The sequence below is a fragment of the Platalea leucorodia genome, assembly GCF_965183815.1.
Source record: "Platalea leucorodia genome assembly, chromosome: 1".
Lineage (NCBI taxonomy): Eukaryota > Metazoa > Chordata > Aves > Pelecaniformes > Threskiornithidae > Platalea > Platalea leucorodia.
In genome coordinates this window covers 13,410,723-13,438,717 of record NC_138823.1, presented here as the reverse complement: position 1 = coordinate 13,438,717, position 27,995 = coordinate 13,410,723, and the positions used below count along the sequence as shown (strand labels likewise).

Genomic DNA, 27,995 nt, shown 5'->3' with positions numbered 1-27,995 from the left:
TGTAACAGGAAGAAAGACATTTGAGAAGATCTGGTTTGTGACATTTTCATAGAGACATGATGCCTGGTTTCCACACCACCTCTTAAAACCACACACACTCAGTAAGGAGACATTTATTCCATTATTTCTGTTTTCAAATTTTTGGTACAAAGTTTATTTTCAGAAGTTCCCACATGATCCTTTCTTCTACCAGCATCTTTTAGGATTTTTCTATCTCTGATTTATTTTCTTTATCTGTTGAAGCAAAAGCAATAATTGCTACAGAAAGCAATAATGGCAATATTACAAATATTTTACAGCAGCATCCATTCGTCTCTTTGCCTCAAAAAAATAACAAAAATAAATCCAAAGACAAGATCCGTACTGCCACAAAGGCTTCGGTTTGTAATATCCAGAAGTATGCTGCGTTCCCATATATGAGTTGTACAAGTCCAGCACAACTCTCCAAGTTTGTGCAGAGCCTGATAAATAAGACACAGAAATATCAGTTACGTTATACTGTTTCTAAGAACTTTTACTCTGTAAAATGTTTGGTCACTCAAAGCTATAAGCTTAATCACATATCAAAGAACACAGGCAATAAAGCCCATCTTACTAGAACATATAGTATTAGGCCAAACAAAATATAAGAGGACAAAATCTAGTGGTCACTGAAGCCTCTTCAAAAAAGGTCTAAAACAGAATGTTTCCATCATGTATCAGAATAAAAACGTACTGTATTAAAATTTTTTTTTTTTTTTTTACAAGCTGTCTTTTAATCAGTCTTCTATTTACAGTGCAGAACTTCTGCCAACTGCAGTAGTTTAACTTTGGCACAACACTAAGTTCCAATCCTTTTGAGTATTCAAGTCCTGTGTGTGTCCAAAAATTTTCTTGGTTTCACGAAAGATTAGGCCCATTCACAGTTAACCAGTTATCTTGAACTTTTTCAAGAATTGCTTCCCCTTCACCACACTGGGCAGCTACAAAGGAAAGACACTGTAAGCTATTGCATCATTCAAAAGAAACTCTTCATTCTAAACAGTGACAGTATTGTTGCTTCCTTTAACATCACATACACCAGACAGATCACACAGACGGCTACGTACGGGACACCTTCTAAAAACCTTGCTGGTCGTTAGTGAATCGTCTTCCTCATACTTCAAATACATAACAATGCATTAACTTAATTTCATTTCACATGTCAAACAGGACATTTAAATATATTGCAATATATTATAGAAAATTGCAAAGCGCCATCATTTCTGTAAACGAGATCGACACCTGTTAACTCTCCTGTGCACGTGAAGAGCAGTACCTAGTGCCACATTTTCTATACAATATAAAGCCTTCCCAGGTAGGGCAACTCATTTTAGTGCATTTCTGTACAGACTGTAAGCATACATGCAGATAGCCAACTATGCAAAATCGGAAACACTTTTGTGAGCTGGAACCGGAGGTGGGGGGAACATTTCGAAATCATAATGGCGCTCTTGTGGCTGATCGTTTCGTATCACAGATGAAGACTTGAATCTTCTGTCACTCTAGCAGATTCTTTAGGGAAAGTTTCATGATAGGTATCTAGTATTGAATAAGCATAAGGAAATACCTTCATCAACTGGGACACAAATATTATGTGTCGTAACATTCTAAGTTATGCACAGTCCAATGTTCATACAGTAACCTTATCTCTAAAACACTTGAGAAACCCCAAATCATTTTTATGCCACAGTATTATAACCAAGGATCAGTTACTTTATCCACCACGGTAGTGCTACCTGCTCTAGAATAAAAGAAAAAAAAAGCATAAAAGCAAAGAAAGGAAAAAAAAAAGAAAAAAAAAAACCCAAGCCCTCACGCTTCCCAACAAGTGTCAAGTCGGAAGCAGAGGCAAGTACCATTGCTAACCACACCACCAAGATCAGTGCTGCAATCCAGCCAGCACGCTCCCAGGGAGATCCATCTCGCCTCACTTCAGATGTCTGTAGCGTCAGCGTCTGCCTGCACGCCCCGTGTAACAGCCAGCAGAGTTTAGGGTGCAGTTCGTCTGACCAGCTCCAGGCACGCAGGATGAGCAGGTCTGCGTTCATTAGGTATACCGACCAGCTACGGTGTCCTGCTCAAATGCAGACATCAACACGCGATCAGACAAACCCCACCTTAATTCATGAAAAGTGCTATGGGATCCTCAGTTACCACTCTACATTTTACAATGTTGTGTCAGTCAGTTTTGCAATGACTATCCACTGAAAAAGTGCAGATGCTCTTCACCGCAGAAGGAGAAAAACCCCCAAAAGCTCAGATCATTAAACTTGAAAATACTGGCTGTAACCCACTTGTGCTTCACAATCTCCCTTATCAAAAGTGGGAAAACGATACAGAAATTTGAGCTATTGAGTGTATATAAGTAGCTACTGAGGGGATTTTTCACTTTCTGTTGCAACTTCCATTTTAAAATCTTTTCCTACAGAATTTTAATACATCACCAAACCTCAAGTAACTTGACCTGGGAAGTTTGTGTCATGCTACTTGGTAAATCTACTTATCCTAGGATATCACAAACTTGATGGAGAACACGGGTGTAACCCAGCACTGTTCAGTGCAGGGAACCCAGCCCTCTACTAGCCCTTCCCATCTCTAATGTCCACCATCATCCCAGGCATTATGAACAACTCTCAACAGTTTTACTGCTCTCTGATCATTGACACTATCTTTTCATTACTACTGAATGCAGGCAAAATTATTTTCCAAGAAAAAATAAATTAAATCAAAGAAAGTAGCTATATTTCATTGCACTCTATTTTTATGCATTCAGGTTAGGGCAGAGATATTTAATATTACAGAAGCTTAAAGATTACCTTCTCTCCTTGGGAGATATGAATATAGACAGATACGGGACTCAGGTGGAAGACGCAAATCAATACTGTCATATTTACAGAAGCAAATAATGACATCCAGCCTGAATACACAGTACTGCGTTAAGTGCAAAAGGGAAAACGCTCCCCACCTTAAACTACAGCTTGGTTACTACTCAGCAGCCAGAGACTAGTTGTCAGAGTTACTGCTGTGCTCTCATTTCAGAGGAAAACGGAGGAGGAAGAGAGTGTCTGCATCTTTGGGCTTTCTGGCCTACGGGGACTGCATAAGGCCATGAATCACTTTTTACGGGCTCCAGAAATGCTTTCTCTGCTCTGTAGAGGAGAAGGGAGTGCATTTGCCTGCCTCAAGAATTCCTTGGCGAGCAGGAAGAAAATAGGCTTTTGCCCAAAGTCAGCAAATCATGCATTAGAAAAATTATTTCATGTCATGTGCGGACATTGCAAGAATTTCCTTCCCAATAATCAAAGTCACAGCCAGACAGCATATTGCATATAATGTCATGAAAAAGCAGTTTTTAGAATGGTACTGGACAAGTTTAAAAAAGGCAATGGCCTCATTTATTATAGTGTATTAGAGATAATCCACTAAATTCTAATCATGAGGTACTAGATATCTTTCTTCTCCTTTACTTTCAAAACAAAGCAGGCATTTCTATGTGCTAAAAATGAGTGACTGCAATACTTTTTCTCTCAGAACAGAAAGAGTAAAACTTGTTCTGCTTATCAGCTTCTAGGTAAGTGAATTCTGCAGGGCAAGCAAAAGTCAAGAGCCTTCAAGCTTCTGCATTTTCTCTTCTTTCCACTTCTTACTCTGTTAGTTCATTCAAACCTCGTGGGAGGAATAGGCCTGACTTTCTTTTTACAAACAAACACTAACCTCGGGGTCATTAAGAGGTTGATACTTGGAAGACAGCACTGTTTAAGATGGAACTGTGCTCTTTCATTGTACTCAAAAGCAAGAGCAAAACATGCCATGAAGCAGCACAATACAGTGACACTGCTTGCTTTCTTTTAGCCCTTCTCCCTCTCCGTTCTGGTGCAGGATTATCTTTATTCTCTCTTTAGCTGAATTCCAGAAACAGCAGTAACTACCATCACCAGACCAGGTGCTCCTGGCAGAAACAGCAGACGAAGAGGAAATCTCTACCTTAGCTCTAAAGGAACTGATGCTCACAGCTGAGTTCTGAAACAGTGCTCCCAGCGAAGACTGAGAACAAACCAGCTACCTACAGGTAAGATCTAAACAAGATCAAAGAGTTTCTTCATCTCCCCGTCAATGACAATCACTGAAGCCTGGCTCATAACTAGCTCAAACGTAAGAGGTGAAGCTCCACAGAAATACAGAAAACGTACCACAGGCTCATCTACACGCAGCTCTTCACTGAGCAGGGGAATCAACAAAACCTCACATGGACACTCACCGCTGAGTAGATGTACTTTCTTGCCCCTTCCCTCCCCACTGTCAATGGAGCTCAGTCCAAGGAGCTTCCAAAACACCTTGCAGGTGGGCGTAAGCTGCAAGAGGGAGCCAGGCTGCAGGGGCGCACTGCTGATGAGCACAGTGATGCTCGGATTCATCATAAATTAAGACACTTGCTGAGGTTCAGGAAGTTTCCTGTATGAAACTGGTAGAATGAGAAGGTTCCGTATCCCCTCCACCCGCCAGGCGATGCCTGTTTCTCTCAGGTGACTATACAGTGTGCCTTGGGCACCTAGGTAAGGAGCACAGCAGCCTCAGGTTAGATGAGATGAATCTAGGCTAAACTGCTGTTACCGGTAGCTTTGAGTTCCCACCAGCCACAACCACAATGCACAGATAGAACAGACCAGCGTGCTGACAGCTCTTTCCAGTGCTTCTCCTGTCAGTCCTGATGCGGGAGGCCTCCGGAAGGAGTTTCCCTCTCTCCCAGTATGCAGTGCAAATACACACATGCTGTAAACATGAAATAAACTGGTAATTAATGGACTGTGTTTGTTCAAACAGAAATAACAGACAGATTACAAGCAATAATGAATGCATACAACTGTTGTCTTCAGGCTGAACCCACCCAGATTTTTCTCATCCTTGGCACAACTGAAAGGCTTACAATGTGCATGTAGCCCAAGGAAATGTCGGTACTCTGCATCTCTCATTAGCCGACCCACAGCACATGGTTTAATTAAAATTTTATATTCTGCAAAGAGATGATGTTCCTCAATGGGCTGTAAATACTATTATAACCACTGGAATACATGGAACTGTAATATTTACAGCAGCTGAAAATCTGGCCCAGTATACATCAGCCACCATCTCTGACCATTTTACTGAAAGAAGACATCCAACTATATTTAGTGTGATAAACAATGTATTTCCTCTTCCTGTGTTTTTTAGACCAGATGTGCTAAGGCCTACCATTGTAGCTGAGTGCTATTTAACAGAACACTGACAAAATGGAAGATTTCCCAGTTTAATCATATAATTAACTTGGATCTATATTTTTTCCCATCTTTTAAAGAAGGTTGGATTTAATGTTAACCTTAATGCAGTCTCTGCTAATAAAAAAATGGAGATGTTTATTTGGACAGGTTGCTTGGGTGGGGTTTTTTTGTTTGTTTGTTTGTGTGTTGGTTTTTTTGAAAGAAAATTAATTCTGGGTCAACCTTAAGGACTAAGACAACTCCAGATTTTGCTTGCTAGAGGCATATTCCCAAGGATTTTACGGATTTGCTTTAATATTTTTGGAAACTTAAAATTAGCATCTCTTTCCCTACTAACTTTGTCCTTTCCCACTCAGCAAGCACTGATTTTTGACCTTGTATTCCCAGTGGAGCTTGAAGCTAATGCGAGTCTTTCTTATATCTGCTGGCATCTACAACAGCCTCAAACATACCATTGCCAGCCAAACAAGAATGCCTCCCAACCACATGCAGCAGTCAATGCTGAGAAGATCCTGACGTCTCTTACACCACCTCACATCCAGCGTCATAAGCACTCCCATGAAATACACCGACAACATGGTTTTGCTTCTCCCCCGCCCCAACGTTAAACTGAGGGATTCTTGGCTAGTCCTCTCTAGCACTGCTGGCCACTTTGTGCCTCACTGATTTGAGTCTTGGAAGCCATGAAACAGTTTCATCATCAAATTCGTGTCACACACCAAAAGCCATTACCTTTTTCTTTCCAGCAATCTCAAATCGTCAGAAGAGCTCACCCTGGTAAATGACTTTCACACAGAACATCGTCCTGCAACTCAGGCAGCCTGTTCAATCTGGGAGCAGAAGGGCAGCTACAAGTGTCCGGAGAGGAAGGTGAGTTAACAGTATTTTTTTGTCAGATGTTACTCCCTTTCTTGTTTTGACCTGGGTTTCACCCACGATCAGGTATGAAAAACAAATCTAACATGGACTCCTCTGCTTCAGAAAATCATGACTAAAAGGATTTTCTTGGTCTTATGACAGTTATCACAGTGAGGAAGAAAGAGTAATTCCAGATTAGGTTCTTGGAAATGTGGAAACATTAGGACACATTTTCTCTATGCTAATCTGTCTCTCATTGGTCATCAGATGCAGAAGCCTACAGAGAAGATGCTGACAGATGTGCAAAAGGAGATTGCTAGTATCTTTTCCATTAGTGCTAACGTAAAAGCAGACAACGCTGGCAACAGCAGCACCAGTTCATCATCATCTTTTGACATCTAAATATAAAGTAACTTATCCCTAAAAAATGCAGACCGACAGTAGCAAGAACACACACTACTACTCCTCAGAGTACCAGTTCTCTAGGATGCCAGACATCTGCCTAAACTAACTTCCATGAATTTGGCCCATTGTTTTTAAGTTGGTAATTCAAACTCTACTATGATTTCAATGTCTAAAATGGCTTCCCCCCCATTTTAAAGACACTTATTCAAGATGTAGATGTTTTGTATCAGATGAAACTATTTCTGGAGTTCAGTTCAGGTAGATCAAACCACCTCTAAAAATAAGCGCGTTCACCCAGCTGCCCTAAGAACAATCAGCATAGTGGCGAGCTCAATCCATCAGGACGAATTTAGGTTAAACCTGTGCACAAATCATTCAACTGGGCTATTGCTGAAGAACAATTAAATGCTAACATGTTTATCATTCCTAAGCATCTAGAAGCCATATAACTTCATTTTTTGAGAACTAAACATCATGTCATTGCCACAACTTACTTGAAAACCTTTCTTACTAGCACCCAAAGACGCTTTCCATCTCTGCATCTGTGTATTCTTACAAACCCCATAGCAACTCTGAACGACTTTTAGGCAGTTTCCGCTTCATGTTTACCTTAAAATTCAGTGTAAGATTTCAAGAAGTTATTCTTTTTAGCTAGAAATATACATACTTTTCTTACCATTTCCAACAAAGGAAAGAATGCACAAGCTAAAAACAATTACTATCAACTGCATCAAGTCTGTCAGGCATTTAAATTAAATTGTTGTAGGATACACTGATTAAATGTAACGAAAAGCATCTTCTAGCATTAGACTCATTCAGTTAGCTCAGAGTTATCAACAAGGAACATTTCAGCACAAGTTCTGTAAACCCAAAACACACTGAAGATACGCAAAAGGTGCCAATATCACCTCATTTTCTTAAACCAAGCAATTCTCACCCCTAGGTTCATTGATTCCTTTGTCACACTTTTCCCCTTCTCTTTTGTTTTGAACTCTTATCCTTAAGAAATAAACCCAGGCCTTGAAACTTTCAGGTGAAGCGATGTTTGCAAAAAGACATCTTAGGTTTTTGTATTTTCCTCCTTCATGAGCAGGCAATGTTCTCCTACATCAACAAAAAAACGTCTCTGTGTTTTTTTGGAATTAAATGACATAAGGCAATTAAATACTGAGAAGCAGTCACATGAATGATGAACATGAACCTTCCCATCAGTAACGTGGAAGAGGAGGAGCTGAACCAGATCTGATTTATACCTCCACGTCCTAGGCTAGGCCTAAGGATGTCCATCTCTTGTAGCAAGGAAGCAAATAGTTGTTGCCTGCACAGGTAGCATCTTGCCCATGTTCTTTTAGGTGGAAGGAAGATGCTAAGCAGGTGCTTGCTAAACTGAAGGCCATGAAAAATCATTTGGCTCTTCACCATAACATCAAACCTAATTCATAGGTTTTTGGCCCCCAAATCCCAAATTGCACATCAATCTGATTTTGAAAGTTTACGCTTAACATGTCGGGGGGGTTCCCAAGTATCACTATCATCTGTTTCTTCCTCATCTTCCTGATCTTCCAGCATTTCATCTTCCTCCTCGTTCTCATCAAACAGCTCTATTCCAAGTTCTAATCGTCTCTGCCTTTCTGCAAACCACTCTCTGACCTGCTCATATCCCATGTGAGATTTGGCTACCAGTTCATCAAGGTCTTGCTCATTAAGGAATTTGTGCTTCATATAGTAGTCCTTCAGGATTGCTGTTCCAGTTTTGAATTTTATGACAGACACACCTCTGTCCCAGCAATTTAACCTCTTGCTTCCCCGAGGCCTCCCCCGAGGCCTCCCTCTCCCCCTCCCTTTTGGTCTTCCTCTCCCTCTCTTCCTTGCAAAGCCTTGGCCGTTCAGACTGTTTGCATTGGCGCTCTGGTAATAGTAATACCATTTCAATCCACCATTTTTCCAGGCGTAGCGAGTATCTCCAAACCAGCTCACAATTTCTGATCTTGGGAGCCCAGTTTCTTCTGCCAGCTTGTTGTATTCTTGCGGAGACGGCCACTGAGTACGGACAAAGGAACTTTTAAGCATGTGCAACTGCTCTGGTGATTTTTTGCCTATTTTGCTTGAAGTGGAACACCCTGATTTTGCTCCTGCTGCTCCATCTCCCACAGATGTTTCTCCAGCCTCTTCTTTTGAGCTGCCAGCATTGCTCTCATTCAAGTCAGCTCCCTCTTCCTTTAAGACATTTGATTTCCTTCTTTCTGTAAACCAGGCATCAATCTCTCTCCTGGTCAGTTTGGTTTGGGCTCTTAACCTATTCATCTCTTCATCAGTAAGGACAGGGTTATTAAGAAAACTTGCTTGGAGGACTTGAAGCTGTTCAGCAGTCTTCTCTTTGAATTTCTGTGGGGTGAAATCAGGAAAAGCGCTCCACGATGACTTGCTCTGTGGAGTGACTCCCGTTGGGGACTCATTCATTTCATCGCTTGAATCAATAACAATAGTGGCACATGAATCACTGTTGAGATGAATCCCATGATTATTCTTTGAGTTTCTCTGATTGTAGCGTGTATCGCTGAACCACTTTTTGATCTCTCCTTTAGTCAGGCCCGTTATTTTCATAAGTCTAACTATTTCTGAATCTTGAGGAAACTGATTTTTAAGGTAGCTGACTTTCAATTCTGCCAGTTGTTCCTTAGTTTTTTTTGCTCGGATGCCGAAGGAGTCAGGATTCATCAGTGCAGATTCATTTTTGATAGGCTGAGGGGCTGGAACGGCAGCTACTTGTTTGGTTTCTGCAACAGGCTGAGCAGTGTGAATCTGACTCTTCTGTAACTGTGTTTGGTTTGGGACTCCTGCTACAGTCAAAGCTATCGGGGCTGTTACTGGTAACGTATTTGCACCTGCAACTTGAGTGAGAACAAGTCCTGGCTGACCAACTATTTGGCATGTCTGCAGAATTGAAGGTAAACCATTGCTAGCGGCGGAAATGTGTGCTGGAATAACGGTAATTGTCTGTGGCACAGTATGCACTGTGCCATTAAATTGTTTCCTCCTTGCTTCCTCCACTTCCTCCGGCGTCCAGCTCACACCGTGCTTCAGACGCTGGGCAGAAAACCATATTTTAATCTGTTCCTCTGTGTACTTCGCTTGAGTGGAAAGAACAGTGATTTCCGACATGGTTGGATATGGGAATTTATTGTAGGTGTTAAGCAAAAGAGGATTGTTATCCAAAGCAGTATTATAGGCTGGAATGCTATTTACAGGTATTAGGACTTTTGGAATCAGGTTTGAGTTCTGCGGAGCTGTAACAGCTGTTATAACCTGTGCCACCCCAGGCTGAAGCACTGGTGCTGGAGTCACTACCGCACTAGCCACATCTGCTGCACTGCAAACAACTGAATGGCTCGCTTTTGACTCAGAAACTGCCGGTGGGGGGTTTTCTACTACTTCTTCAGAGTTTGGCTCACTTTCAGTTCCCTTTTCTTCACCAGGAATGTCATCAACTACATTGTGGAAAACAGCAATACGTTTCGTCTCAGTTTTGTTTTTCATCATTTTCATAATAGGAGTTTTGCTAATGGAGATCCCTGATGAGGGGACCTCAGAAGAGTCGGCCTGTTCAGCGTTTTCTTCTCTAACAAAACTCCCATCAAAAGTGAGATCGTTTACTGTTTGTTCAAAGATTGTCTGATTATTACGTTTCACCATGGTCAATTTAAAATTCTCCTCTCCAGGGTGGTACTTCAAATTATGTTCTGAGAGAGCATCATATCTTTTGGTAAGGAAATTGCATTCTACACAAACGTAGGATGAATTTAATACTACGTTGGGATGTTCCGAATCCACATGAAAAGTAAACATATTGAGATCTGGAGTTTGAAAAGTACAGTATTTACACTCGTAACCACCTTCTACTTTATTTGTATTTTTCTGATTGTCTGAATCCACACACTCATGAACATCCTCATCACTTGTTACGCTCTCTGCTGTAGGGTTATCTGCTGGCACGAGTACAGGTGGGCCTTCCTCCAAGTCTGATACCATTTCTAGATCTGGATCCTGCTCGTTGGCTAAGACCATGCATGGTGTTGTTGATTTTCGTTTACTTGCCATGCCTGTTATGTGAAAATGGTACTGACTGGTCAGATACAGACTTAGCTTCAAGCTCTTCTTGATTAATAATAATGGCTTTCGGTACTTCAAGTCAGTTCTTGTAAAGTCTCAACATTTATCCCATTAGCAGCTTTTCTTTTGTAGTGCAATCAGATTAAAAATAGATAGTTGAGGATGAAATGTTGAGACACACTGTTTTAAAGTCCACATCCACCACCTGTAGCAAAGAAGAGACAGTGGAATTAGTTCAATTTAAAGAGCAACTTCTATTCTGCTACATATTTTGGCTTAAGGTAATTCAGTCCTTTGGGGTTCAATCTGCCACTGTTCATCCCCTGAAACCAGCAGACCCATTCCAAAGAGAGATACTCGAAGCTAAGTTAAGAAAGGCAAAATCCAATCCACTTATTACAGGCTGAAATTTGGTTTAGGTCATGTCAATGCAGTGAAAGGCATAGAACACAGGATGGTGTAAAACAGGTAGCTTTCTGGCTGTTTCCCTTTCTTCAGAAACCTTTTTCTTGGCACAATGCTGAGGTCAGTTGTCCTACATCATTTTTACATTTGGACTGCTTTGCCTGTGCTATGACAACTTCTCTTGACTGCCCTGTGAGCTCAAGTCCTTCCTATCACAAACTCAACCCCAATATGACACCTCCGCTACTGACTCTGTCGTGTCTTTCGTGTCAGGGTTGTGAAGGGTCCCAGAAAAGGCAGGTTTAGAGGGTTTTTCTAGTGCACTATATATGCAGGGCCTTTCTCCCAAGTCTGAAAACAGGCAAAACAATGCCTTTTTAAGGCACTTTGACAGACAAAAGACGACTATCCTTTCTTCCTAGCTCCCCACATGTCATTCTCCAATTGAAGACCAATCCCAAACCAATAAAAGTTGATTGCTAGCACATGGCAATTAACTAAAATCTGTTTTCATGTCTCTATGCATTAACAGGGACATGATTGATTGTGTGAACTGTACCAGAGAGAAAAAGCATTGAAGACTGATAGAGCAAGCAGAAGCCAAACAAAATTATGTATTTTCTGTTCAGAATTCCTTGTCCATTTCTAAGAAAAACTAAAGTACCACCAAATAAATTTGAGGCCTATAGAAATTCAGAGAATAAATATCACCTTAAATAAAAAAGGGAGTTTTAGTCCACAGGGACCACAACTAGTTTGCTGGAAATGATGCACAAACTTCTGCAGAGGGTTATAAACTGTAATAGTTTTCTTCTTGAAATAAAATCAGACACTGATTTCTCATACCAGAAATCCCATAGGTATGTGAATTTTTAGGTAGTTGAACATCATCTACTTCCCAAAGTGGGGGCATGCTCAAGTTCAAGGGGAATACTCAGTAGCTGTTTCAGATGGTTGGGAAAGGGAACAGCATGTAACAGGTTAAAAACAGAAGGCCAGCTTTGTTCACCACAAAGTCTTAAAGGAAAAACAATAGTGTAAAAGGAAGAAAGGCAGTTACAAGAAATGAGAGGGGGAAAAGAAATACTATTTTTCACCGTATGACAACATGATTCTTTCTTCTTGATTATGGGAGGGCAGAGGCTGTGGATAGGAAGGAAGATAAATAATTCCTAGCTTCATATTTTTTCTTTAGGCAAAAGACAAGAGTGTTCACCGATAGCTGCCACCCAGTGCTGCTCTATAAGCTCTGTTTTTGAGACTGCGCACCTCGCCTCACTTTTTCGTAAAAATCCTCCCCAAATGTTTTTAACAGTCACCCTCTGCCCTACTTCTGTGCCTACATTCAAAGTGCACAGTCTGACATGATGGGCTTTTCATGCCAAGGATACAGTTACACGGCATTAAGGAACTGACAATGCTCAATAAATCTTGGGTAATCACCATTCCAGGATGACAATTATTTAATAGTACTGGACTTGAAAGATACCATTCTTCCACCAGTTCATGCTGGCAGTCCATAAAACTGCACAGAAGTGTAAAAGTTATTTATTTTAATGTACATAAAAAGTATGTATCGCAGGCCACCTCATTTATCTTTGCAGTGAGAGAACCACGAAGCAAAGCTAAATGGATCCATTTGTCTCGGTGTCCTGGGGGACGAGAGGTAGAGCATTATTAACCATACTGCTTCTCTGTGGGGCTGAAGGGCTCTTCACAAAAGAAAGACAACTGCCAAGACTCAATGTTGAGCAATGCTCTTGGGGAAGAGCTGGGTGGTATTACCTAATCTTTCTGCCATCTTGAGTAAAATTTCAGAAATGCCAGAAATGTCCATTTTCAAAAGCTACTTAACAGCTAGTTTTGCTGACTGAAGTTGCAGTTTGAAAACTGACTGTGGTACTCTGCAGTGCCTCATCCCTTGTGCAGCACGTAGGATCTATACCCAGGGCAGCCTGAGTGAGCCTGCTGAGGGTCCCATTCTGGGATGCCACAGAGCGCAAGTGAAAGCAGTGTTTGACCTGACAGGCAGTGTTGAAGCGTGCTCGAGATAAGGCTGGAGGTAACGAATAAAATGGGAAACCTGTCCAACAAATCAGTAAGTGGTTTTCTCCCGTCCCCTCATTTACCCAATAGCATTCACAGTGCCTGTAAGCCTACAAGTCCACATGCAACTGCATCACCTGCAGCCTTTTAGCTAAATCTCTGTATCACATCTCTGTTTGCTGTGGTTCAGCTTCGCTCACGGTGCACAGGCAGATTATCCTGTCCCTGCACCGTTTACCGACTGAGGAACGTGTTGCTTTGATACAAGCAGGTCTCCGAAGAAGAAAGCTGCATCTATGCTCTTCTGACTACACTATGCAAGATGTTTTTTTCTGAAGGATGTTGTGATTTCAAAACCCTGTTTAATTCAGGGCTATGAAGAGCTATGACAGAATTCACTAAAATCTCAACATACCAAGATGCTTGCAACCCTTCCCAGCCTTCTTTCCTCTACAGGCTTTACAGAAACCTCTGTTCCGTTCTCCTTGGTGCTAACGGGATTATTCCATCTGTAGCACCCTGCTTGACATGTTCTCTCAGTTTACCAGGGGATTATGAAAACTCACACTCTAGTAGTTTATCAAACCAATTATGCATCACCCTTGTACTTCAGTTCCTCTAAACCACCTCTCCTGTACTCCTTACAGGAATGCCATGTGGGATCTTGCCACGTATCTTGACTTCAGTAAGGTTTGCAACATCCCGTTCCAGTAGGCCAATTACTCCAGCAAGAAATGAAATCGTATTGGCTTGACATAGTCTGGTTTTGACGAATCCACCTTTTTAAGAACCTTGTTACAATTCTCTAGGTTCTTACAGACTGATTTTTAGTAAATTCTTCCTGTATCATCCCGGGAATGAAGATCCCGTTAACCCATCCGTTGATTCCCTACGTGTTCTCTGCTCATGCCTCTCCCTCATTTAAGACTAGGTTCTATGTTTGCCGTCTCAAGTCCGCTGAGACCTCCCCCCATCCTCCATGAATTCCTGAAGATCATCACTAATGGTTCAGAGATTGCTTTGGCTTGTCCCTTGCATACTTTAGCATCAAATACATGACTTAATATTGTTTCAGATTTTCTGGTTTTATCTGGACTGTATTTTTATCCCTCACTGTTAATATTGAAATTACATTGTGCAATTTGGTTTGTAATGAAATATTCCAGTTGTTTGCTTTATGTCAAAAGCAGCATTTTTCAATGAAAGAATCTGGAGAAAAACTTCCAATGAGTGGCACTCTTCATCTCTCAAGACATTCATCACAGCAATACCCTTCTGTAACTTTACCTCAGATTTTCATACAATTGACATTCCTAGCAAAACCAACCCATGAAACAGACATTTTTCCAGGAACACAAAAAAGGCATACTTTTTTGAAGGTCCACGATCTTACGTTTCATCTTTGAGCAAGCAATTGCTCAGGACACTGCTCTTCAGAAACAGACCATAAACAGTCAATAATCCCAATTAATTAATAATTATGTTAAGACAGATTTATTCCAGAGTGGAATTCAATATTTAAAGTTGTCTCTACAGCAGATTTGGAAATTTAAATAAATATTTTCTAAATGCAGGCAGAAACCTTCTGCCCCTGTGATTGTAGTTTGAGAAGGAAAAGACAAAGGGTTGACAGCAGAATACACACATAAAAAAACCTGTTTCTAGCACAATTTTTTACCCACCTCTTCCTTCCCTCACCCAAACAGGAGTAGCTGATGCAGCAAGAAAATAAATGAGGTTACAGAAAGTGTTCACTGGGTGTTCAGGTTTTATGCTTTAGGAAAAGGCATTTCTCCCTGCTTGCTGTGTGACACTTTCATCCAGCGTGCAGGAAAAGCATGCCAACAAAAAATCCAAACCCAAATAACGTGATTTTAAGAATATGCATAAACAGGGTGGCTCAGGAGAAGATGAAGCAATAGAAACTGCTTCTAACTTTTAAAATCACCTAGATTACAAATTGCCTATGATTCCTCTCAACACAGAAAACATTGTTGTGTCTTCTCCTTATAGCTTCTGATTAATCCATGACAATATGCAATTGTTGATCCTTTGTTTAGCCTCCTTCTAACTATTATCATTTATTCAGAGTAGATGTACCCATGTCAAAAACTATTCTGCACAGAGCTCAGCGTAGGCTAATCTGCTCTGATCTGTGCGGCCTCTCAGCAAGAAGGGTGAAGGACTTTGTTTTACACTACCATTTTCTTCAGTTGTTCATTATCTGTAAAGTTCAGAGGGCATTACTGCTTATGACTCCAAAATAAAGCCAAGTCTCTATCTAAACGCTTCAATATTCACATTCGATTCCCGTTTTAAAATGAGGTCCGGTTCTAATTCAACACGGGAGCAAAACTTGCCAAACTGATTTCAGCAGGACTTTCACGTGTGCTACAAAGGGAAGGGCACGCTTAGGGTCCTTGCCGCATTACAATTTGCAATAAGGGAGGCACGTACCAAAGCTACTGTACTGCCGGCCCACACACAGCTTCAGGCTATGCCAAAGCCAGACCCATGCTGGAGCACTGGGATGCAGACACAAAGCCCAGCGGAGGCTGAAAAGAGCCTGCCACAGGACATGCGACTAGACCTTCTCGGTTACCTCCCATCCCCACTGGTTTTAATAGGTTATGAGCAGGTTCCATCAAAGTAAACTTCAGAAGTTCAGGCCAGAAATGACCACCAAATGACCTAGATTATCTTTCTGTATTACAAAACATCCCCCAGGTACCTCCACAGTGAGCACAGTAACTTGTGCCACTGCTTTTGACACACGAAGCCATAACCAGTTTTTATGCCCGATCATATAAAAGCTACTGATCAAACGCGACAATCAAACTTAACAATCACGGGTGCACTGACAAAGAAGTACCTTTAACATATATGGTGCATGTCTCTGTTCCTTGGTCACATAAGCACATATTTTCTACGTGATTTGGTCACCTTGGCAGCTAAACCTCACACAGGCAGGTCTTTTTTTTTTTTTTTTGACCTCTTAAGTGTTCAATTCAAATTGCGAGCACTCAGTACTTTTAGACATCAGACATCTCTGCATTATTATTCTTGAAAGTGAGTATCAGACTTTTGTAAATGCTTATCATACCAAATAAAATGGTGGCAGAGTTAGGGATACTTTTTTTGCACAGTTACTGCTCTGTTTTGTTTTGCTTACTGTGCTGGTACATAGAAAAAGGAACGGAGGAAGAAACAAATTATTGACCTGAGAAGATTTTTAAATGTATTTTGGGTTGAATAAACCTTTAATCCAATCCCCAAAATGTTTCATATTGGCTTTTAAAAAAATAGAACAGTAAAAAATTATGCATTTTAAAAATTGTTTATCAAAAAAGTTTCTCCTTAAAACATCAAAACAAAAGGTTTTCTTCTCCTGGGATTTCTTTCTTTAAAATGAAATAATCTGGCACAGACAGGATTTCACAAAATGTTCCTTTCCACTTGAATCTGCATTTTTTTTTCCCAGACGAAAAATTTCTAGAGATCTTTGTTTTCCCAGGCCCTAGTCTAGTGCTGGAAGTACAAGACCTTCCTTTCACTTCCCGGAGTTTGTGTCCCCAGACACCTTTCAGCTTCTTCACAGACCAAAGCAGCAGTCCTACAGATGGTCTCCTCTGCTAGATAGTCCGACTCATTCTCTAATCATCCCTCGTGCTACACAGGAACCCCCGCGCTTTTAAAGGTGACACAGCTCAGCACAGATTGTCTCCCTCTCCTCTCCCCCTCCTCCACTGATTGCAATGAACGGTACGCGCCCTCGTCACATTGGAAACCAGATTTCAAATCGGCTGCTATCTGCTTTCGTTAATATCTGCTTGTCACTGTAGCAAAATGGTATCTTCTCAACAGCAATTAGCAGTCACGGGAGCTCTCTACCCTTAAACAAATGGGACTAGGTCTCAGGGCTTACCAGCTCCCAATGCTTTTATACCGCCTGCGAGGCCAGTGGCATTTGCAGGAGCACAAGAAGCAGCGGCAGCTTAAGAACTACGCTGATGCATGCCAATGCAATAACCTAGATAGATAGATGGAGGAGGAGAATCCATTTAATACAGGTGGTTTAAAGCAGCCTGCAAGTGTGCATAAGAGGCATAAAAGCATGATCAAGAGCAGGTAGCAAAACATCCTGCAAATTCTACCTTGGATACAAAAAGGTGGTGATACATGATGACTCATAATTCTGCCTTTTTTTTTTTTTTAAAAAAAACAGCGGAATGCATTTCTCAGACCTCAGGGCTAGATCCCTGCCAAATTTCAAGTTCCTATGTCAAATCCCTGAGGCACAGAGCTGTTCAGAAAAAGAAAGATAATACGGCTTTTACATTGAGATTGCCTCTCTTCCGCTCCTTGCTTCCCTCCTCACTCTGTTTTTTGCTCTTGAACGAGCTGAATGTTTCCCCAAAACTCAGTGAACAGAGAACAAAACCAGCCTCCAAATAGGAACAATGTGTGAGAAATTCTCATGTCAACTATCACAAGAAACTGAAAACAAGGACTTACAATGGACTCACCAGGTGACGCTAATATGCACTGCTACATGCTCCACATGTACACGCAGACTTGCATACACCAGGATACAGACCCATGATTTAAGTAACTTGCAAAGGATCCCAAAATACTTGAAATAAATGTATAAACCCAGTGTTTGTATGAGCCGGTGTTCTATGAATGAGGAAAAAGCAAGGACTTGGAGTGTCACTAGAAAAGCAAAAAGAAATTACATTCTATTGCATGGACCTAGCTTAGCCCATGTCAAGGTGAAGACTTTAATGCACATTATCAAGGCTGCAACTACTCTTTAGAGCCTTGCCCACCACTTAGGCCACTGTGGGCTTTTGCTCACATGTGCTTCCACAGAACCTCTTCTGCATGCCCCGGACCTACCAGCTTCCCACCCCATGCCCTCCTTAAAGCCTCCTCCAGCCTCTTAGGTCTGCTACCACTTTGTGAGAAGGTCAAGTAGCGCAGTGTGCGTAAAAAGTCCTTTACTTTCTTCGCCACACGATTTGCTTCTCCACTTAAGAAGTAAAAAACGTGACTTCAGAGCTGATATTTTACAAGGTTTTTTTAATGTGGCTCCAGAATGCTTCCAGTGTCATAACAGCTTGACAATTGTCAGCTGAATCACATAAATTAAGGACAGACAAAACCAAGAATTCACCTCATTCCTACTGACACACTCCTCCATACCAGAGATGTAGAAAAATTTTGTCTTCATGCTTGCAAGCACAGCTCATCTTACAGAAGTTCTTCAAGATGTTATCCTCTGACCTGATCCAATCAATGCTGGTCACGCAGCACTTTCACAACACAAATACAACACAGCTTTCCCTCTCCATATTCAGGGTACTCAGGCACTGCCATTAAGTATTGCCAGTGCAGCACTGAATTACTGCCAAGACCAGTGTGAGACTGCCAAGCCAGCTCAGGTTTACCTGCCTCTCACTGCAACACCAACACACTCTTGCTCTGCTACAGATGAACATCGCTTTAGGGGCATGGTGATGGTAGAGTAACAGCATCTCAGCGCTGGCAAGGAACTGTCACCAGTTGTCTGGAGAGGTTGTGGAGATCAGCTGGCAACTTTTAAGGAATTTCCATCCGTGGAAGTTTTCAAAACTTGGTAAGACCCTGAACAACCCTTCACTGTTAATTTTGAGGAGACTGGACAAGGTGATCTCCAGAAATCCTGTCTACTTTTAATTTTTCTCCCCAGGATTTCGGGATGTTTCAGTTTAAAACTAAAACTGACTACCTAGTTTCACTTTTTGTCTCTCACGTACTAGTATTAATAATGGAAAATTAGCAGAACAGGATTTAAGTGGAAAGTAAGTTAACTACAATACTGTGCTTAAAATGTATAACTGTGGGCTGCTTTCTTGGTTTTTGCATTAGATTTAAACACCATCAAAAAATCGGTTTAGTTCTGTTTTAAAACAAATAGGTAGTTTAAAGCTGCATAAATATCCTAGGGTCAAAATCATACTCTCACTGATTTAAATGAGAACAGGCATTTTATTAAAAAATACTGTATGTGTTGAAAAAACACATTTAAGAAGGAACACAAAAGCCTAAAAAATTTACACAGCACAGAACACAATAGCATCAGAGCTGGGGTGGAAGGAAGAGAAACATCAGTATGATGTTTAAACCTCCTATTATTTAGAGTAGGAAAATCAAAATCAGTTTTAGTCAGAAACACTTTGTTAATTTACATTAATGTTTCAAAAACATACTGAACACATTCCCTCATATGAGTAACACCTGTCTAATTTACCAACATTAAACCAGTCATCCTCATTAAGAGCACCAATGACTGCCTGAAGCACTGTTCTAACTGTAAACAGGTAAGTTTTTATTAATGGCATAAAAGCACTGAGAAAAAAAAATCAGTATTAAAACAGAGAGGTTTAGTTCATGTAATTATTTTTTTTAGAAGCAAGTTGTCTCAGTTAACCAAGCTGGAAATTCTTAGTGAAAACACTGAATTAGTGGCAGTCAATGACTAACCTTATAGACAGACATTCACTTTGTAGACATCTGCAGTCAGTGAAGATACGAATTATTTTCTGAATGACAGAAGTGTCCTGCCTCAAAGCTGAAAAAGCAGGACAGGTTGTTTTCTAGGCAAGATCTCCAATTCAGGGTTGAGCATGAGCTCTGCCAGGGCTAAAATCTTAACAGACTTGGATACATCATCACAGAAACAGTGAATTTAATCTAGTTAAGTATAAAAAAGTATCATCTTTTGTCTCATAAATCTGTAGGTCTAAAAAACCCCAATATAGTCATGCTTGAATAAATGTATTCTTAGATATTCTACATACTTACAGTAGTTTAAATAATAATAAAGACATGTTATGCTGTTTAGGGGAATTTTTAATTAAATTTTAATTTTCAACCAAAAGCAGTCTGACATAAATTGGTAGTAACAGGAGCTAATCACTATCAGAAAAACAATAGATGCATAATTCACTATTTTCTAAGAAAATGACAAAAAGTAAAAATTAATACTCGGAGTGAGTGCATGTTGAGATAAAGGACTGATAAACACTCACCAATATAATTTATCCCTTTACAAAACAAAACTCTGGAAACTACCACAATATCAAACAATGAGAATAATTTGCCATTTATGAAAGTTATCAAAAGCACAAATGCAAATCAAGATTAGAAGAAATCATTTAAATCAAGGTTCCCTACATGCAGATTTAAACAGTGATCGAATCGCCTATTTAAAACCATTTTGATTTCTACCAATTATTCCAGTTCCCATAGATCAGGATTGCTTTGGAGTTAATGCATTAGTTACATTATATCTGGGGAGAGAGAGGGGAATACAAAGATTGGTAAGGAGAGGCAAGACGAACGTGTCTAGTGTCATTATTAAATCAACCAAATTAAAAGAGCCCAGGATACGACCGGGGTGTGGTACTCAAAGAGAATGTTTATGAGAGTGTCCAAGTTTAGCAAAAGAGAATAGGCAGGCCTGGAAACCCCATGGGAATAAGATGCATCTGTTGTTGTAGGCAGCCCCAGGAAAATGTTACTGGTTCACTACCCTGGGGCAAGCTTTTTTTTTTTTTTCTTTCCCTTTTTTGACAGCCAAGTACAATATTAGCTTGCCTTTTTTTTTTTTTTTGCCATCATCAAGCTGAGGCCGGGTGAGAATATTTTGTGTCTAGACTAATAAATGTTTGTAAGGATTTTGCAAGACTGGTTTATGGGAACAGAATCCACTTTTTGTTTTTCTGCTGGAAAAAGCAGCATTAAAAGCAAATGAGCACCATCATGCATTTGTTTTAAATTGCATATTACAGCACTGCTATTTTGTGTGCAATCAATACATAATTTGGAAGAAAAATGCTTTTAAAATTCAAAGCTATCCCTGAGCAGCTAAGGTTCTCTTGGAAACTGAAGGAGGAGTCTGAAATTATTGTTCTTTTGTTTGCATCCCCCAGTGGGAAAGGCAGCATACAACTAGAAACCACTGTGCTTTGAGGCAGCATGAATCATTAAGAATAAAGATCAACCCCCCTTCATTTAAACATTAGATATTAAAACTGAATTTTGGACAAAGGTAAATCAAACAGACTCTTTCCTTCCCAGTTATTGGGTTAAATAAAATATCAAAGGGACTATATAGATCTTGTAACTTCCTCTACTGAAATTAAAAAAGATACTTATATTTTGCAAAACATGGCCTGCCTAGATCCCAATTACAAGCATCAACTTAATCAGTGGAAATTACTGGGATATGCATGGGCCAAAACCTACATTTTCTTTTTAATAGTTGTTTTGGAGGGCGGGGTATCTCAAGATGAAATGGCTGACTGAGCTTTTTATTTCATTGCTTTGGGTCGAAATGACTGAATCTTTCCACACAAAGTAGTGCAGAGAAGCTGCTCTGGTGCAAAGCAATCTTCAGTTCCAGCCCTCCAGCAAACTCTCACCCTCAGCCTGTCTCTCCCGAGAGTCAGCTCTCTGCAGCATGCGGACTTAAACGTTGCCTGGTAAAGAAGAGGGCTCCTGTTCAGTAACCCACAGATAGCAACTTCAGGCAGATTACATCCAGAAATAAGATATTCACTCATATAAAGGAGCATATATTCACAAATTCTGCCCTTAGAACTAGTTTGTGCCCATATACATCTGGCCTAAACTGCAGTAAAAGTATTGCTCGCTCTTTGTCAGTAAGCATGTGTGACCACGGGATACGGTGTCTGCACTGTTATCATCCACGCAAATATTAATATATTGGAAAGCTTTCAAAGCAAAGGATTCTGAAGTAACATTTCAGTGTATTCAGTAACGTAAAACTTCTCCCTCCCTGAACATTATATGCAATGATTAATAAATATATTTCTAAGGATGTGCACACGTGACTATTTCTTTACTATGTGTGGAAAGAGTAAACTTACTTTGCTTCAATATTACTCTTTTTTCTCACCTCTTCCTTCCTTTCGCCAAAAGAAACAAACAGCTGGTATTAACAAGGCCTTATTTTTCCCCTGGAAGAACCAAAGAACTACAGAATTTAAAAAAAAAAAAAAAAAAAAAAAAAGCTACTTGTGAAGAATCATGATCTAAAATAAATGTTTGTGGCCTGTAAGATAAAATACCCAAAGCTGTAATCATTTCACCAAAAAAAAAAAAGTCTCCTTCCATCTTAAATTATTTCTTTTAACGAAATAAAAAAAAAAATAGTTCTCTACTCACTCACAAACTTCTCCAACAAATTTAAGTAAAATGTATTAAGAAGTCAAATTTGAAAAACACTCATAAGATACAAGGAGTAAAGTTGTGTGGGTTTGCATCGTATTTAAACAGATACCTATAATGCCAGCAGGGATCTTGTACGGGCACCAATTCCCCCAACTGATCCACGCACAAAAAAACTGAACTCACATGACACTCCAGGAGTGGTGAACCTTTTGTCAGTCCAGATCCCCACTGAGAAGGCTGGAGGACAGAGAGCCTAAGTATTGAACACTGCAAACACGGCTGGACATTGTGCAGTGCTGAATGCTCAAAAAATTCCACCGAAGCTACAAATGTGTTTCATCTTGCTGGGAATCCTACTGAGAAATAGAAACCCCTTGAGTTTTCACACTTGCTCCATCTAGCTCACTTGGCAACTGCTGCCAAGTGTCTAACTACTCCTGATACAGCTCTGATTTGCAGAGCGCCCTCAGCTCCAACTGATGTTGTGGAAGGCATCTGACTTGTATAGAAAGGCGGTATTTTTCTACTTAGAAAGTATTCTAAAGATTAACTAGGAATCTGGACTTTTTGAAGCAGCACAAAGCTGTAAGGTTTAACTACCAGTCTTTTACAGCCCAGGTAGCAATAACTGTTCTTTCCTGACTCCTTCCCCGTTGTATCCCCTTTACTCTTTTTAGGACATACAACATTTCCTAGATCTCCTATTGACCTAATTACCAAAACACCCATGCACAGAGCCAGCAGAAGAGTTTTAAAATCAACGGCGTTTTAACATAGGAAGCATGCCTTTCCACTGTAACACAGCGAGGAAGACAATCACATGAGTACCATGTTTTGTTTAGGCTAATATATTGCAATTTTCAGGAAAGCCAAGCTTAGAGTCCTCTACCAAGGCTGCCTCAGATACAAACGTGCATTTCCATCCATGAAGTTCTTAGCACCTTTGTAAGGTAAAATAATATTAAAATAATCACACTCCTAACCTATAAACAAGGATTCAAGCCTTAAAACCTATATAAAATGATTGTCTAATTCACACTATTCATTGTAAGCTAACAGCTATTTCCACCCAATATATGTGATTCATAAGATGCTTTGAAGATTCAGAGTGCTGAACATGTGGAACTTTTACCATAACCATTAGAAAGTTCAAAAGCTCATTTCTGTCCTTCTGTCTGGTGGGGTGAATTTGGCGCTCACAGCACTCAGAGAACGACGCTGGCTTTGCCAAAGAGCGAGGGCTGGCGTTATGCATGCCTCATTACACAGTTCTGTCTGCCCACTGTTTAAACAAAACTGCCAGCCTTCAAGGCTTGCTTGAGCAACGACTTCAAACTGCGGGTCCCCTGGCAGCATGTTAAATTCCTTCAACCCCTAGTGAGACCAATGGACAAGGAAGGTGAGCAGCAGACTGCAAAATGCCACTGGGGAAGGCCAAGTTGCATGGAATGAACCTAAAATACCAAGCTCACTTTCTTAAATGGCTCCAAACAATCTGAAGCCTGTTCTTTGGAAGTAAAATATATTGAGCTCCTTTAGGCCTGTCAGGCACAAGCAGAGGTCACGCTGCTGAAGGATGTTTGCAACTTTAAGCTCTTTGCTATCTTTGACGTCATTTAAGGAGTGCAAAAAGTAGCATATTCAAAGTTTTTTACCGTTTTTCCTAAAGGTTCTCCCATTTAGCCACATCTGTTCCTCTTTTAGTCGTCAGCAATCTTCCTAGTTTCTGTGCTTTAGCATGATACTGCCCTTTTTATATTTTTAACGATAGAATAAATGTACTCTACATTCCAGTTCTTGCCCCTTTAGATCATACTCTTTTTCATCAAATTCTATCGAATGTTAACATTTACTATGATCTCAAAGCTCTTGAGGATAAAAGAGTGGTTGGTAGACATCTTCCCACAAGCAACAACAGCAGACTTTTCCTCAATGTGGGCTGATTTCTGAAGCTGGTTAGAAAGGATCCACTGGTAGTAGAGACACTGTTCTAGGAAATACGTTGCAGTTCACTGAACTCTGAAGGATATGAAAAAGATTTGAGTGGACCTTCTGAAGTTCCTTCCAGTTCCTTGACGGAAAGACAACAGAACTGGAAATGAACCATCAGTTAAAGCGATGCAAGGCACAGAATTATGAAATATGCCATCTGGCTGGTACAGGATAAGGAAATGTATCATTTTTGGTGGCTTCCACCTCCACAGAAAAAGAAACAACTGTTTATGCAGCAAAGTGGTTTGAATATTTGGGAAGGTCCTGAACTAGCCACAAAAAATTCAAAAAAAAGAGAGAAAAAAGGAGAGACGATGAATTGGAATAAAAAAAATAAATTGGAATTAATAATAATAATAATGCTGAAAACATAAGTAATCGCATCCCTTTGATAGCCTGAAGAAAGAAGCTGCTTTAGTGCTTAATTTGACAATATTAGAAACTTAAATAATAACAGAAAATCGTATTCTTATAGGTATATATTCAACAAAGGTGATGCTACTGACATGTAGTGGGGAGAGACATGAGTAGAACACTAAGATCAATATTGCTGCCTATTTAGGAACTAGCAAATAAACAAAAGAAAAAGGGGAAATGGTACTATATTGAAAATTGCATCACTTGTTTACAAGTCACTGACAGCTTGGAGGCAAACCATCTTGGACATTTATGGATCAATGACCCCACATCTAAAGCGCAAGGAGAGGGAATATTGACCATCGATACACAGAAGAGAACAGCACGTTCGTGCACTCAGCTAAAAACGCTCAGAACCTTCCCCCACACCATGACCCCAAAACTGTTATCACACAGGACTTTAATTTAATAAACAAACACTGAAGAGATCATTCTGTAAATTTTGCAACAGGCTCAGGGTTTCTAAAAATTAGAAAACATAAAAATACTGAATTTGACACTGCGGAATTCTTGACTAGACCTCAGCTTGACAGGTAAAGAGAAACTGATCACCAAAATAAAGATTAGCCATCGCTTAGCTACAAGTGATTTTGTCTTGGTTATATTTATTATGTGCAAACAGAATTAAACCCCTTTTATATGTACTTGGTGCTTTAGGAGTTCCAGTTTCATAAAGCTGGAAAAAATCCTGAACTCAAACTTGACAAAAGAATCCAAAGATAGATGACTGTTTTTTAAATAAGACTCTTCTAAAGTCACATCTGAACAAAAGGCTCACCAATGTTAATCATAACTAGACAAAAATGTTAACCGAAATGTAATCCTTTCCCTCAGACTACATACAAACAAATGGGGGAAAAGCAGGGGGAAAGCTCAAGGATAGCAGTAAGCTACAGTGAAATGCTATAGACTGCTCAGTGAAGCAAAAAACACAAGAAACCATCTTTTCAGTACATTAGGAACATAACGAATCCTAACAATAGTAACGCAGCCCATTATTTGATAGAAATTCTTCAGTACCGAGAAATCTACACAAGGCAGAACTGTTCAATACACAGCTCTAACAGCCTCCCATGATATATTGGTACGCAGTGATAAATACTGTCTATTTCCACAATAACCAACAGTGATAAATGACAGCAATTAAGTCTAGACACCAGGACACTGGATCCAGCTAAAGCACACACAGGCCATCAAGGGTGTTGCAAGAGAGGAAATAATCCAGTAGAGAGTCATAAGAAACGTTAAGGGAGTAGAAAAGTATGCCTCACAAAGAAAAGCCCTACCTCCAACTGCTATGTTTTACTAAGCCAATTTGGGGGCAATCATAGTATACACACACATTAACCAAACGGGATAGCAGAGAGCTTTTGAGTCTAACAAAGATACAAGAACCACTAGCCTGAAGTTAAAAGCAAATCATTTCAGTTATAAAAAATGGCATCCACTTCTAATCGGCTTAGGGGAATTCATTTAACAACACAAGTGAAACAGACTGCCTTGCTGCCAATGTTTAAAGACAGTAACCGAAGGGTTTTCTAAATGATGCGTGCTCTCTCAAAGAGGTGGTAATTCAGGGCAGTCCTACAGTTTGCATCACACAGGTTGTTTTAAACAGGGTTTCTGTAAGTACTCCCAAGCTTTTTTTTTTTGCCTGAAATCCTTCTAAGCAAAACCAAACAAAAACCAGACTGCTGGTCAAAACCGACAGCACAGCTTTTAAAATTCCTCTCTCATTCCTACCTTTAATGGAATATTTGTTTTCATGTAACAAGTTTCATAACAAAATCCACTTTTTATTTATACCATGTTTAGATGCACTTTGACATCCCCAATATGCTCTGTACATCTCTCTCTTAAAAATAAGTGGCACCTATTTCAGCTTGCAGATCAAGAGACATCTCAGCCTTCATTGCTTTCCATGACACTTTGTGCCAAGTAAACTTCTCCATCCTTCCGTTAACTATTTAACCTACCAGAAAGTCCAAGCAGCTCAGAAATAAAGCGCAAGTACCTACCAGATAGTGTTCACTACTGCAGATACTCTGAGCCCTTTTAGAGATCCAGGACTGCCTCCATTACGTGGTTTATTGAAGTCGGTGTTGATCTCCAGTGCTGCACATCCTGATCTAGGGGAGAGCCGAGCGTCAGAACGCACCCCAAAACCCAGACACCCCCAGAAGACTAAACCAGACATCTTCCCCAACTTTGCCTGCACATACACCGCACTGTTCCTCCGCGCTCGCCCCCGCTCTGACACGCCACGGGATGCGAGACAACTCCGCAGCCAGGATTTCATGGCTCGCTGGCTGCCGGCAGTCTGTCAGTCGGTCCGCCAGCGTGGGCAGCCCGGGGCACCGGGCGGGAACTCGCCAGCCCCTCCGGGCGCACCGGGATTGAACTTCTCGGCTCCCCGCCTGACGAGACAGACGAATCTTCCCCCGCCCTGCGGCGAGCAAAGCCACGCACAGGCTCCCGGCTTCACAGCTGGCAGAGGGCGGAGGAGGGACGAACGGGGAGAGGAGGTCGGACTCGGACTCGAGGGGGTTTCACCCCCCGCCGGGCCGGGCCGGGCCGGGCCGGGGGCGGCAGGCAGCACGCCGCTCCGAAGTTCCGCCCCGGCTCTCCCCCCGCCCCGGCTCCCCCAGGCTGCTCGGAGCCCGCCGCCCCCGGCAGGCGATGCCCCCCGGCCGCGGGGACAGCGCCGGCCGCTCGCCCGCCGCCGCCAGACAATAGGGAGGCGGGCGGGGCGCGGCCGGCCCACCGCGCCCACCCCGCCGGCGGCAGCGGGGCGGCCGCCCCCGCCGGGCCCGCCTCGGCCCCGGCTCGGCCCGCCCGCCCCCGCCGGCCGGGAGCCGCCCGTGCCCCGGGGAGCCGCTGCCCCGTCCCCGCCGGGAGAGCACCTGGCCCGCTCCGCGGGGGGAAGCGGGGGCGTGCGGGGGGCACGCCTCCCCGGGGGTCGCCCGCCCGCCTCCCGGCGCCGACAGCCCCCTCTCCGCCCGCGCCCGAGGCGGCGGGAGACGCGAGCCCCTACCTGACGGCGCCGCTCCGCCTCGCCCCCTCCGCCCGCCTGCCCGCCCGCCTGCCGCCTTCGCTCACGGCCGCGCCGCCATCTTGCGTTTCACAAACTACTGCACTTCTTTTGGGGCGGGGGGGCGGCGGGTGAGCCGGGAACTCCCAACGCCGCCGGCCGCCCGGGCCCTCGCCTCGCCGCCGCCCGCAGCGCCCACTCGCATCCTCCCGGCG

The 27,995-nt window shown here is 41.7% G+C and overlaps 1 protein-coding gene across 5 annotated transcripts; it reads right to left on the bottom strand.

The window, feature by feature from the left end:
- Window positions 1–121: 121 nt before the first annotated feature.
- Window positions 122–27,952, bottom strand: ZHX1 (zinc fingers and homeoboxes 1). Of its 5 annotated transcripts, XR_014229787.1 has the most exons (5): window positions 27,784–27,952; window positions 26,768–26,878; window positions 7,477–10,854; window positions 6,009–6,124; window positions 122–4,791 (listed from the first exon to the last, which is right to left on the bottom strand). XR_014229787.1 is itself a non-coding variant. In XM_082327015.1 (3 exons), exon 3 carries the CDS (start codon window positions 10,635–10,637, stop codon window positions 8,013–8,015), a length of 2,625 nt encoding a protein of 874 aa, XP_082183141.1. In that variant the 5' UTR covers window positions 10,638–10,854; window positions 26,768–26,878; window positions 27,784–27,952; the 3' UTR covers window positions 122–8,012. The 5 variants fall into 5 exon arrangements, 1 of the variants encoding a protein (XP_082183141.1); XR_014229785.1 differs by having other exon boundaries at window positions 6,009–10,854; XR_014229786.1 differs by having other exon boundaries at window positions 122–6,124.
- Between the last annotated feature and the right edge of the window lie 43 nt (window positions 27,953–27,995).

What these genes read in the sequence shown, in the direction of transcription:
- ZHX1 (XM_082327015.1), bottom strand. Translation starts at nt 10,637, where the DNA reads ATGGCAAGTAAACGAAAATCAACAACACCATGCATGGTCTTAGCCAAC.